The 12,191-nt window shown below is 36.6% G+C and overlaps 1 protein-coding gene across 2 annotated transcripts in view; it reads right to left on the bottom strand.

Annotated features, from left to right (window-relative positions):
- The window catches only part of AQR (aquarius intron-binding spliceosomal factor), a 112,575-nt gene that overhangs the window by 62,054 nt on the left and 38,330 nt on the right, over window positions 1-12,191 (bottom strand). For both annotated transcript variants that reach the window (XM_032261234.1, XM_032261235.1), the window contains 4 exons: window positions 11,067-11,180; window positions 7,929-8,032; window positions 2,966-3,068; window positions 1,147-1,267 (listed from right to left, as the gene is read on the bottom strand). In XM_032261234.1, coding sequence (XP_032117125.1) covers window positions 1,147-1,267; window positions 2,966-3,068; window positions 7,929-8,032; window positions 11,067-11,180 — 442 coding nt within the window. The remainder of the gene's footprint in view (window positions 1-1,146; window positions 1,268-2,965; window positions 3,069-7,928; window positions 8,033-11,066; window positions 11,181-12,191) is intronic.

Here is a 12,191-nt window from a genome sequence, read left to right as displayed (position 1 = left end):
TCCTAGCACTTTGGGAGGCCAAGGCGGGTGGATCACAAGGTCAGGAGTTTGAGACCAGCCTGCCGAACACAGCAAAACCCCATCTCTACTAAAGATACAAAAAATTAGCCGGATGCAGTGGCACACGCCTACAGTCCCAGCTACTTGGGAGGCTGAGGCTGGAGAATCACTTGAACCCGGGAGGTGGAAGTTGCCGTGAGCCAAGATCAACAATTGCCCTCCAGCCTGGGCTACAAGAGTGACACTTAGTCTTAAAAAAAAAAGAGAAGAAAAAGAAGAAATATGTCATCAAAATACATCTGAATACACTTTTGCATATACTCAGTTGTGACAAATTCTCATCCTCAGAGGATGAGTGGAAAGTGAACAAACTAGGCAATACCATTTTGGATCAACACTAAGGGTTTACTATCAATTAATGACAATGTCTTTTTTTTTTTTTTTTTGGTGTTTATTACCTGGCTTTACATAGAATTCAAAAGAGCCCCTAAAAAAGGCTTTGAAAAACAAAAGCTCTATCAAACATAGCCTATCACAGTGACACAATTAAAGCTCATGCATTATCAAGTCTCCTTGAAAACAGTCTTATGGTCGCGTGCAATGATTCACACCTGTAATTCCAGCATTTTGGGAGGCTAAGGCGGACAGATCGCTTGAGCTTAGGAGTTCTAGACCAGCCTGGGCAACATAAGGAGACCTTGTCTCTACTAAAAATACAAAAAGAAAAAAAAAAAAAAGTGGGCATGGTGCATGCCTGTGGTCCCAGGTACTCAGCAGGCTATGGTGGGAGGATCACTTGAGCCCGGGGTCAGAGGCTGCAATAAGCTGAGATTGTGCCACTGCACTCCAGCCTAGGTGACAGAGCAAGACCGTGTCTCATACAAACAAAAAAATTAAAACAATCCTAGGGCTTTATGGTTATATTTTTTACACGGTGAAATGTGTATAGTTAAATGTAAAGAAAATCCTTAGTGCTAAAGCATTCAAAATACGAAATCTTTTCTAGCGTATAAGGTTAACTTCTGGGTACCAGGAAATTATCCTAATGTACAGAATAGACTGAAGTACACTGTCTATAACTGCCAATTACACATGAGAAATCTGACTGTTTCATTGCACAGCTGAAGCCATATTTCTTTACCATACCTTCTCCAGAATAGTACTCAGTTGGGACAATATTTTCATCCCATATAATTTTCTCAGTAGGATACAAAGGCATCTGGTTCAACTGCTGAATCTGAGAAATTCGACGTTCATGACGAGATACCTAAAAGAAAGGAAACAAGTTCATGCAGAAGGTTAGAAGCATCTTTTTTCAATCAAAATAATTTATGGAAGACGTTTCAGGCCTATCAGTTATTTCATGCCTATATCATTGTAGCAGTTCAACAAGAGATTTTTTTTTTCTTTTCTTACTTTCTCCATAGATCAAAGATGACAAATGAACCAACGGTGATGGTCTTTGGAAACAGAGAGACCTGAGTTCAAATCCTAGCTCTTCTATTTATGAGTACTGTAAAAACTGGCACGTTAACTTTAACCTTCCTGACCTTAGTTTCCTTTTCACTGAAACAGATAAAGTGCCACACATCTCAAGTTTCTTAAGAAAACAAAATATTATAAAGCCGTGCCAAAGTCCCTGGCACATGTCAAGAGTTTAAAAACCATGACACTTAGCATTAATCAACGTAAGAAAAAAAAGGAGCTCTAAGTTTTGGACTATAGTTTTCATTCTTATACTAACCAGCTATATCAACTGGGCAAGTTTATTAATCTATCACCCTAGGCTTCTCTCTCTAAGTTCTCTTCCATGACGACTTCTATGCACCCTTAATATTAATATTACAGCAATCTATCTCAAATGTGAAATTAAGTGTTTAATATTGCTAAAATGATACATTCTTATAACATAACACATTCTGTTCAGTGAAGACAATATAATTATAGAAAAAAATCATGATATCTGAACAATATGCATATTTCAAATTTTTAATCATAAATTGAATATTTGAAGAATCCAAAACAGGAAGAATCCAAATCCAAATCCTCCCTTGGAAAGGGAAGAAACATAATTGCAGTTCTTGCCATTAAGAAAAAAAAGAAAAAAAAAAAGGAAAGGGAGGAAACAAAACATAATGTTGTAGCACTATATATTTTTTTAAATTATCGTCTTTTGGTGAAACAATTTAAATTTTAGAAAAAAAATTCTGGCCACAAGACTTTAATAGGCACAGGATCAACGTTATACCCAAATCTGTTGCCCATTAGAAGAATTCCTGAAAAAAGGCTGGGCACAGTGAATCATGCCTGTAACCCAACACTTTGGGAGGCCAAGGCAGGGGAATCACTTAAGGCCAGGAGTTCGAGACCAGCCTGGCCAATGTGGCGAAACCCCATCTTCTACCAAAAAATACAAAACTTAGTCGGGAGTCATGGCACACACCTGTAATACCAGCTACTCAGGAGGCTGAGGCACAAGAATCACTTGAACCCGGGAGGCAGAGGTTACAGTGAGCTGAGATTACACCACTGCACTCCAGCCTGAGTGATGGAGTGAGACTCTCAAAAAGAATTCTTGAAAAAATCCTCATTTCTTTCTGTTGTAAAGATTTATTATTAATCCCCAAAACCTGACTCATGAGAGAATTTATAGGGCCATAAAATAGCACAGGAATTTTTAGGAATTGAAACAGAGACAATGAAAAGTGATTTGCACACAAATACTTGCTAATAGAATGATTCATCCAGAAAGTAGTTTAAAGAGATAAAATACTTGAGAAAAGAAATTCAAAAGATGAGAAAGCAAATCTCATAAAATCAAATGATAATACAATTCCAAAAACAAAATGGGAATTATCCACTTAATCTTTGGCCCACTAAATATCTATATGAACCTACATCTTTAAGAATGATTTAAAAAGGCAGGGAAAACCAAATGCAAAATTCAGAGAACATTAGTATTTACCAGCAATTCTAGAAGAAATTCTTTATCAAAAGTTGTGTCTTCATTTTTAGGGAGAGTTGGCAACAAGCAGAGGTATGATGCCACCTGGTGGAGTGTGTTTGAACTGCAGAATAGAGAACAATTTATTCATAGTAACTTACTTCACTTCGCTTTGGAAACATGTATTTTTACAAATAGCTTTAAAAAAACAAATACAATACTATGACATGGGCTGCAAATATCAAAAACCAGCAATGAAAATTAAGCCTTCAGTGCAGGGTTCTCAAAATGTTTTCTGCAAACCTCTCATTGTACCCACGATCCTTCTAGGCAGTCCCCAAGAACACTTTTAAATATTTATACTAAGACATCGTCTGTTTCACAGTTTTATTTAAGAATGTCCTTGATGAAGCAGCAAAAAAAAATTAATGCTATTAAATTTGGACTCGAGTATCGTTGTTCTTTTTTTTTTTTTTAATTCTGTGACAAAATGGGAAGTACGTATTTTGCACACAACTTTTACTTCAAAAAATGACAAACTATACAGCCTTGGACAAATGGCAATTTTCTTTCAAATTTCAATTTTTCAATGAAATAAGTCTATAATTTCAAGGAAAACAACTATCAGTATTTGCTGTCAATGATAAAATTTGAACTTCCACGTGAACGTGAAAATTTCGAATTTTGGAAAACCAGTATTCGCCGTGAGCTTCACAGCCTTCCACTATTTAATTGGCTTCATCGCCTCCCCAAAATCCCTTGTGCTAATTTATAGCTAACTCCCTTCTCCATCCCAATCCAGCAACCATAATCAGTTTTCTATTTGTAATTTTGTCTTTTTGGGTCAAATAAATGAAATCATACATTAGGTAGTCTTTTTTTCTTGCTTGTTTTTTGAGACGAGTCTCACTCTGTCACCCAGGCTGGAGGGCAGTGGCACGTTGTCAGCTCACTGCAACCTCCATATCTGGGGCTTAAGCAATCCTACCACCTCAGCCTCCCCAGTAGGTGGAACCACCAGTGTGCACCACCACATCCGGCTAAATTTTTGTATTGTTGGTAGAGATGAGGTTTCACCATATTGCCTAGGCTGGTCTCAAACTCCTAAGCTCAAGTGATCCTGCCTCAGCCTCCCAAATTGCTGGGATTACAGGTGTGAACCACCACAGCTGGTCTTAGGTAGCCTTTTGAATGGCTGCTTTTACTTAGCATAATGCATTTGAGATTTACCCACACTGCACTATTTATCTGTAGTTGGTTCCTTTACGTTGCTGAACAGTATTTCATGATACAGCTGTATCACAGTATGTTTATTTATTCAACAGCTGAGGGATATTTGTGTATTTCAGTTTTTGACAATTTTGAATAAAGCAACTATATTCCTTTTTCTATATATTTTTGTGTGAACATAAGTTTTCACTTCTCTTGAATACATCTGTAAGCGGGAAACACTGGATCATGATGTAAGTTCATGTTTATCTTTACAAGAAAGTGTCATATTTTTCCAAAATGGCTATCCCACTTTGAATTCCCACCAGCAATGTATGAGAATTCCAACTGCTACACATCCCTGCCAAGAGTCAATGTTATCCATTTTGGGTTTTTTGTTTGTTTTGTTAAGACAGGGTCCGCTCTGTCGTCCAGGCTGAAGTGCAGCGGCGTGATCATAGCTCAGTGCAGCCTCAGTCTCCCGGGCTCAAGCAATCTTCTTGTCTCAGCCTCCTGAGTAGATGGGATTACAAGCATGTGCCACCACACTTGGCTAATTGTTTTGATTTTTAGTAAACAAGTGATCTTCCTGCCTCAGCCTCCCAAAGTACTGGAATCGCAGACATGAACCACTGTGCCTGGCCTTATCCATTTAAACAAATAAAAAAAATTATAATAGGTATGTAGTATCTTGTTATGGTTTAAATTTGAATTTCCCCAACGACTAAACATGTTAAGCATCTTTCCATGGACTGACTGACATCTATCTATCTACTTTGGTGAAATGTCTGTTCAAATCTTTTGTCATCTGTAAATTGTTTTATTATTATAGGAGTCCCCATTTATCTGTGGTTTCACTTTCCATAATTTCAGTTACTCATGGCTGATCACAGTCTGGAAATAGTTCAATATAGTACAATAAGATATCTTGAGAGAGATACCACATTCACATAACTTTTATTATAGTATATTGTTCTGACTGTTCTCTTATTACTACTGTTGTTAATGTCTTACTGTGCCTAATTCATAGCTTTATCATAGGTTTTTACATATACATGTAAAAACACAGTGTACACAGGGTTCAGTACAATATGCAGTTTCAGGCATCCACTGGGGTTCTTGGAACACATGCCCTGCAGAGAGGGAGGGGACTACTGTATTGAGTTCTGAGATATTCCTTCATCAAATATCTATTTAGCCAATATTTTCTCCTAGTTTGTAGCTTTTTTTTTCCAATCTCTTATCAATGTCTTTCAAACAGCAAATGTCTTTTAGTTTTGATCAAGTCCAATTTATCATTTTTTTCCCATTATGGATTGTGCTTTGGTGTCCATGGACAAACCACAATCACAAACATTTTCTCCAATATTCCCCAGAAGTTTTGGTTTTGACATTTAGGTCTATAATCCATTTTGAATTAATTTATGTAAATGATACAAAGTATGGGTCAAGGTTCATACTTTGCATATGAATATCTAATTGTTTCAGCACCACTGTTGAAATCCTTTCTTTATTGAGTTGCCTGGACACATTAGTCAAAACTCAACTAACCATATAGGTGTGGTGTATTTCTGACTCTATTCTATTCCACTGGTCTATAAATAAATAAATATATTTATAAATAAATATAAACATATATATATATGTTTATCAATACCATGATGTCTTGATTATAGTGGCCTTTACAGCAAGCCTTGAAATTAGTTGAAATCTTCCAACTTTGTTCTGTTACAAAATGGTTTGGGTTGTTATAGTTCCTTTGCCTCTCCATGTTATTTTTCAAGTAAGTTTGTCAATTTCTATAAAATATCCTACTAGAATTATGACTGGAATTAAATTATACCTGTAGATTAATTTGGGAAGGATTCATACCTTGAGTCCTCTTATCCATAAGCAAGACTTAGCTTCTAATTTTTCAAATTAATTCATTTTAATTGCACAGACTTCCTTGACATGGTTTCAGATTCTACTGTGAAACTAATTTTTAAAGAAACCACCACTTGTCAAGTTCTTGTACAGTATCAAAGAAGAATATTCTCAATTATTTGATAAAGCTTATCAAAATACACTTCCCTCTGTGTAAGGCCAAATGTTCTCAATTTACTTCAAAACAGTATCTCACAACAAACTGAATCCAGGAACACATCTGCAAATCTGTCTTCAATTAAATCAGACATTAAAGAGATTCACAAAAATGTAAAACAAAGACACCCTTTTCACTGTGCATTTTTTTTTTCATTTTGGAAAATATATTTTTCATTAGCAATACATATGCTAACATATAATAGATGTCAATCTTCTTTTTTTTTTTTTTGAGATGGAGCCTTACTCTGTTGCCCAGGCTGGAGTGCAGTGGCACCTGAGGTCAGAAGTTTGAGACCAACCTGGCCAATATGGTGAAGCCCTCAAAATGCAAAACTTAGCCAGGTGTGGTGGCGCATGCCTGTAGTTCCAGCTATTTGGGAGGCTGAGGCAGGAGAATCACTTTAACTTGGGAGGCAGAGGTTGCAGTAAGCTGAGATCATACCACTGCACTCCGGTCTGGCCAACAGAGGGAGACTCTGTCTCCAAAAAAAAAAAAAAAAGATTCAACAACAGATTGACTTCAAAAAAAAAAAAAATAGTATGGTGGGTCTGGGCGCAGTGGTTCATGCCTGTAATCACAGCACTTTGAGAGGCTGAGGCGGGTGGATCACAAGGTCAGGAGATTGAGACCATCCCTAACTAACACGGTGAAACCCCATCTCTACTAAATATACGAAAACTTAGCTAGGTGTGGTGGCACACACCTCTAGTCCCAGCTACTCGGGAGGCTAAGGCAGAAAACATGCTTGAACCCGGGAGGCAGAGGCTGCAGTAAGCCGAGATGGCGCCACTGCACTCCAGCGTAGGCTAAAGAGCAATACTCCGTATCATAAAAAAAAAAAAAGGTGGTCCTGTTTAATGGAACTCTACGTAGTTATTTAAAAGACTGAAATGAATCTATGTGTTATCAATTATATTAAATCCTCATATGAGAATGAACAACCAAACCAACCTCAGTTTATCACATTTTCAATAGTCATAGAACTACACATAATTTCTCCCAAGAGCTGGGAGATGATACAGCATAGTAGTTAAAAGTAAGTTAGGGCTTGGAAATCACACTATCCAGGTTTAAACTGTATCTCTGCCACTTACTTGCTGTGTAACTTAGGCAAATTACTTAACTATTCTATGCCTCAGATACCTTATATGTAAAATGATACCTACTTCTAGCATGAGTATCTTAAGAATTGTTTACATACTTAACAGAATTCTATCACATAGTAAATAAACGTATGCTATTACTATTACTATTTTCAAAAGGGCATATTAGCAGATAGCTAAGTGCCAGAGGAAATTACTAATTTTATAAATTTTAAACATGCAAAAATTTCCCTAAGTCACACCTCTATCACACATATTAATATTTATTGGTTTTTGTTGTATGTTGTTTATGACTGATGAGATTGACCAGCTTTATGTTCTACTTTAAGAAAAATTTAAGATCTAGAAAAACTGTATACATCATAAAAAATAGAAACTTTACCAAAAATATATGGATAATTACAGTTAAGTGGCTCAAAGACACAAAACTGCTAGAGAGAAGCACTAGTTGTAGACGTCAGTAAAGAGTGAAATAATAAGTAATATTACCTAAAGTAGTGTAAAATGATTAAAAGCAATAAAGACAAGTAAAATTGAGGGAGCATGATACAAAAAAAGGATATATAGTTTTTTCATGTTGTTTTACCTAAGAGGTCCAAAAAACTTGACCAAGGATTCCCGAGTATCCACTTCTGCCACATTCGAGAGGGCAAAATCATAGAGTTCAGTGAAATGTGCAAAAGCAGCTCTCTGGAAAACAGCAAAAAATATCAATCATTAATGTCTACATATTCATATACACATCTACTATTTAATGACAAAAATAATATATTCTAAAAATATTAACACATTTCTCTTGCTTACATGCTTCTTTTATGCGACCTCTATCTTAATCAGACAGCGGCATGTAATAAAAAGAGAAAAAAACTACAACTATCATAGCAGAAATGTAAAAAACATAAAGTTGGTGTTCATGTTTTGACATCTAAAAGGACTGTCAATATATACGAATAGAGCCACAAAGGCTAGCTTCATTGATAGAAGAGGAGAAAAAACCAAATACACACTTGATTATCAAGAACAGGTCTAATAATACTAAAAGAAAGTCCCAAGGGAAACTCCAGCTGCAGAGAGAACTTGAAGGAGAGACCGAAAACATTATGCGTATGCCTTGCTTTTGTTTGGAACCCTGGGAAGAGAAGACATCACAGGGTAACACTCTAAACCAACACAGGGTAAGCTGCAAGAAAACAGAAATAGTATTACAAGAGAGCGACTTAGGTAATGTCCCTAGTCTTCCTTGATGCCCATGTAGCACAGAAAAAATCCAGAAGTTTTCATGTGTTCCAGGTGGATGACACAGAAGGTTGCCAAGGTTGCCATGAGTGAGCTTGCCATGGGATTATGCGATTACTGCACACAATGGCAAATGACTCTGCAACCCAAGCATGAGAAAACAAGGAAATAAACAAGAGTCAGCCCTCAGGAGAATGCTAGCACCATCAAGCAAAGTTGGGGCCTCCTCAACAGGGGAAATAGTAATCATGATGCCTTGCCTGTGTCAATAAAATAGACCACATGCCATACCAGCTGTGGTCATTCCAAGGACAGAGACGGGACAAAAAATACTAATGCTCTAAAAAAGAAGCAAGAAAAGACATCCGAATTAACTCCTCTTCCAAAACAATAAGGGTATTTTAGTGTCTCTACATACCTAGTAGGAAAGAAGGAGAACAGAGATTTTTTCTTTTTACACCATTATTATTTTTTTAAATTTCCTCTTTAAAAAAAAAAAAAAGGTACATGTGAAGAACATGCAGGTTCTGTTACATAGGTATACATGTGCCATGGTAGTTCGCTGCACCTACTGACCTGTCTTCTAGGTTCCCTCCCCTCAGCCCCCCACCCCCAACAGGTCCTGGTGTGTGTTGTTCCCCTCTCTGTGTCCATGCTTTCTCAATGGTCAACTCCTACTTAGAAATGACAACATGCGGTGTTTGGTTTTTTGTTCCTGTGTTAGTTTCCTGAAAATGACAGCTTCCAGCTTCATCCATGCTCCTGCAAAGGACATGATCTCATTCCTTTTTATGGCTGCATAGTATTCCATGGTGTATATATGCCACATTTTCTTTATCCAGTCTACCATTAAGGGACATTTGGGTTGGGTTCATGCCTTTGCTATTGCAAACAGTGCTGCAATAAACATACGTGTGCTTGTGTCTTTATGGCAGAAAGATTTATATTCCTTTGGGTATATAGCCAGTAATGGGATTGCTGCATCAAATGATATTTTTGGTTCTAGATCCTTGAGAAATCACCAGACTGTCTTCTACAATGGTCGAACTAATTTATATTCCCATCAACAGTGTAAAAGCATTCCTATTTCTCCACAGCCTTGCCAGCATCTATTGCTTCCAGGTTTTTTAATAATTGCCATTCTGACTGGCATGAGATGATATGGTATCTCATTGTGGTTTTGATTTGCATTTCTCTGATGACCAGTGATGTTGAGCTTTTTTTCATGTTCGTTGGCCGCATAAATGTCTTCCTTTGAGAAGTGTCCGTTCATGTCCTTTGTCCCCTTTTTGATGGGGTTGTTTTTTTCTTATAAATATGTTTAAATTCCTTATAAATTCTGGATGTTAGACCTTTGTCAAGATAGGTAGATTGCAAAAATTTTCTCCCATTCTGTAGGATGCCTGTTCACTCTGATGATAGTTTCTTCTGCTGTACAGAAGCTCTTAAGTTTAATTAGATCCCATTTGTCAATTTTGGCTTTTGTTGCAATTGTTTTTGGTGTTTTTGTCACAAAGCCTTTGCCCAAGCCTATGTCATGAATGGTATTGCCCAGGTTTTCTTCTAGGGTTTTTATGGTTTTGGGCTTTACATTTAAGTCTTTAATCCATCTTGAGTTAATTTTTGTATAAAGTATAAGGAAGGGGTCCAGTTTCACTTTTCTGTATGTGGCTAGCCAGTTTTCCCAGCACCATTTACTGAATAGGAGATCCTTTCCCCATCGCTTGCTTTTGTCAGGTTTGTCAAAGATCAGATGGCTGTAGATGCGTGGTATTATTGCCGAGGTCTCCATTCTGTTCCACTAGTCTATATGTCTGTTTTGGTACCAGCACCATGCTATTTTGGTGGCTGTAGCCTTGTAATATAGTTTGAAGTCAGGTAGTATGATGCCTCCAGCTTCGCAGAACAGATGTCTTAAGAGATAGCCAACTTGATTACAAAAGGATTTGAAGTGAATCTTTACCCCCCATCAAAAGACTCTTTAAAACAGAAATAGCTGCATTACTTTAAACTGACAAAACTTCCTTCTGCCACCAGAGAAATTTGAGCTCAAGAATAAGATAAGATCAGCAATAAAAAACAAATGAAGGTACTTTTTTGGGCTTATCTGAACTACATTGGTAAATTTTAGCCCCATCATATGTGTTCATCTTAAAAATGTGCAAAATCCTTACATACATCCTGCCATATGCTGAAATACTGTTTAATAAATCTGACAGCAGAGTTAATATTTAAATACACCAAACTGGCCAAGTAACTAGTATTTCCAAGTAGCAAATATCAGTATATTGATTCACAGGATTTAGAAAGGCTGTAAAAGAAAGTTCTATTTTTCAAGAATTCATTGGAAAAAGAAACATTAAAAATGTTGAAGATAAAACCACTATTAAATTAACATCATTTTCCATCTGTACCTACACAAAACCTAAACTGTAGGATGACACAATTTTATGAAACATACACAAAGGCTATAATGTATTTTAATTACCTGTAGAGAAGTAATTCTATCGTAGTGAATTGTGGTCATCTCATTCTCTGTCAAAGCATTTCCAGTTTGGTCATTAATTTCAAAACCAGTATAGAATTTAAGCATGTCCAAAAGCTAAAAAAAAAAAAAAAAACACATTTAAATGAATTTAAATGAATTTAAATGAATAAATCATAAGAACATAAGGGGAAGAAGAAGCACAATACTATTCAAAATAATAAACAAGTTCATATAGCAGCTTAGAGGTGCTGAAAAACTCAGGAATGTAAACACTACAAAAAAGATTTTAGAACATATCCAAGTAAAAATGTTTTCATTATGTGAAAATAAAGTATGTGAATAAATTGTTCAGTCTATATACATGGTCTATTTCTGCAAAGAAAAACTTATACTGCAATCCCAATACTTAAGAGGCATTAAGGAGGTCATCTAAAGAAGCCCAGCACTTTAATCAAACAAAGCCTATCTTATCTACATCACTGAAAATGTATAAAACTATAGCACTAGAGGGAACTCCTGGGGTTTCTTATTTAAAATCCTAAATACAGGTTTTAGAATTCATTATGTGCTTAAGGAAAAACAGTAAGATGGGGAAAGCTAAATTATTCTTTTTTCTCCATGGCCATCAAAGCCCTTTGGCTTAATTAAATCTTTATTATTTTTAGATCTAATCTATGGTAGATCAGATATTAAGATTTTAAGGTATTTTAATACATGTGACAAATCACTAGACAGAAATTTAAAGAGAGTAAGAGGAATGCTCACAGATATAAAAGAACAAAGGGGATATGTAAACACATACCAAAAATGTATCTCCAACTAAGATCTCATTGAAAGAGAGCATTAAAAGTTTGTTAGAAATGCTTTCTTCTGCTGGGTGCGGTGGCTCATGCCTGTAATCCTAGCATTTTGGGAGGCCAAGGTGGGCAGATTGCCTGAGCTTAGGAGTTTGAGACCACCTGCGTAACCCGGTGAGACCCTGTCTTTACTAAAAATACAAAACATTAGCCAGGCATGGTGGGGCATGCCTGTTATCCCGGCTACTGAAGAGGTTGAGGCAGGAGAATCACTTGAACACAGAAGGCAGAGGCTATAGTAAGCTGAGATCACGCCACTGCCACTGCA

Source organism: Sapajus apella, unplaced genomic scaffold (genome assembly GCF_009761245.1).
Source record: "Sapajus apella isolate SASKATOON/1434 unplaced genomic scaffold, GSC_monkey_1.0 scaffold122, whole genome shotgun sequence".
In the NCBI taxonomy this organism is placed as follows: domain Eukaryota; kingdom Metazoa; phylum Chordata; class Mammalia; order Primates; family Cebidae; genus Sapajus; species Sapajus apella.
The sequence above is the reverse complement of the archived record's forward strand: the minus strand, read 5'-3'. Positions and strand labels throughout refer to the sequence as shown.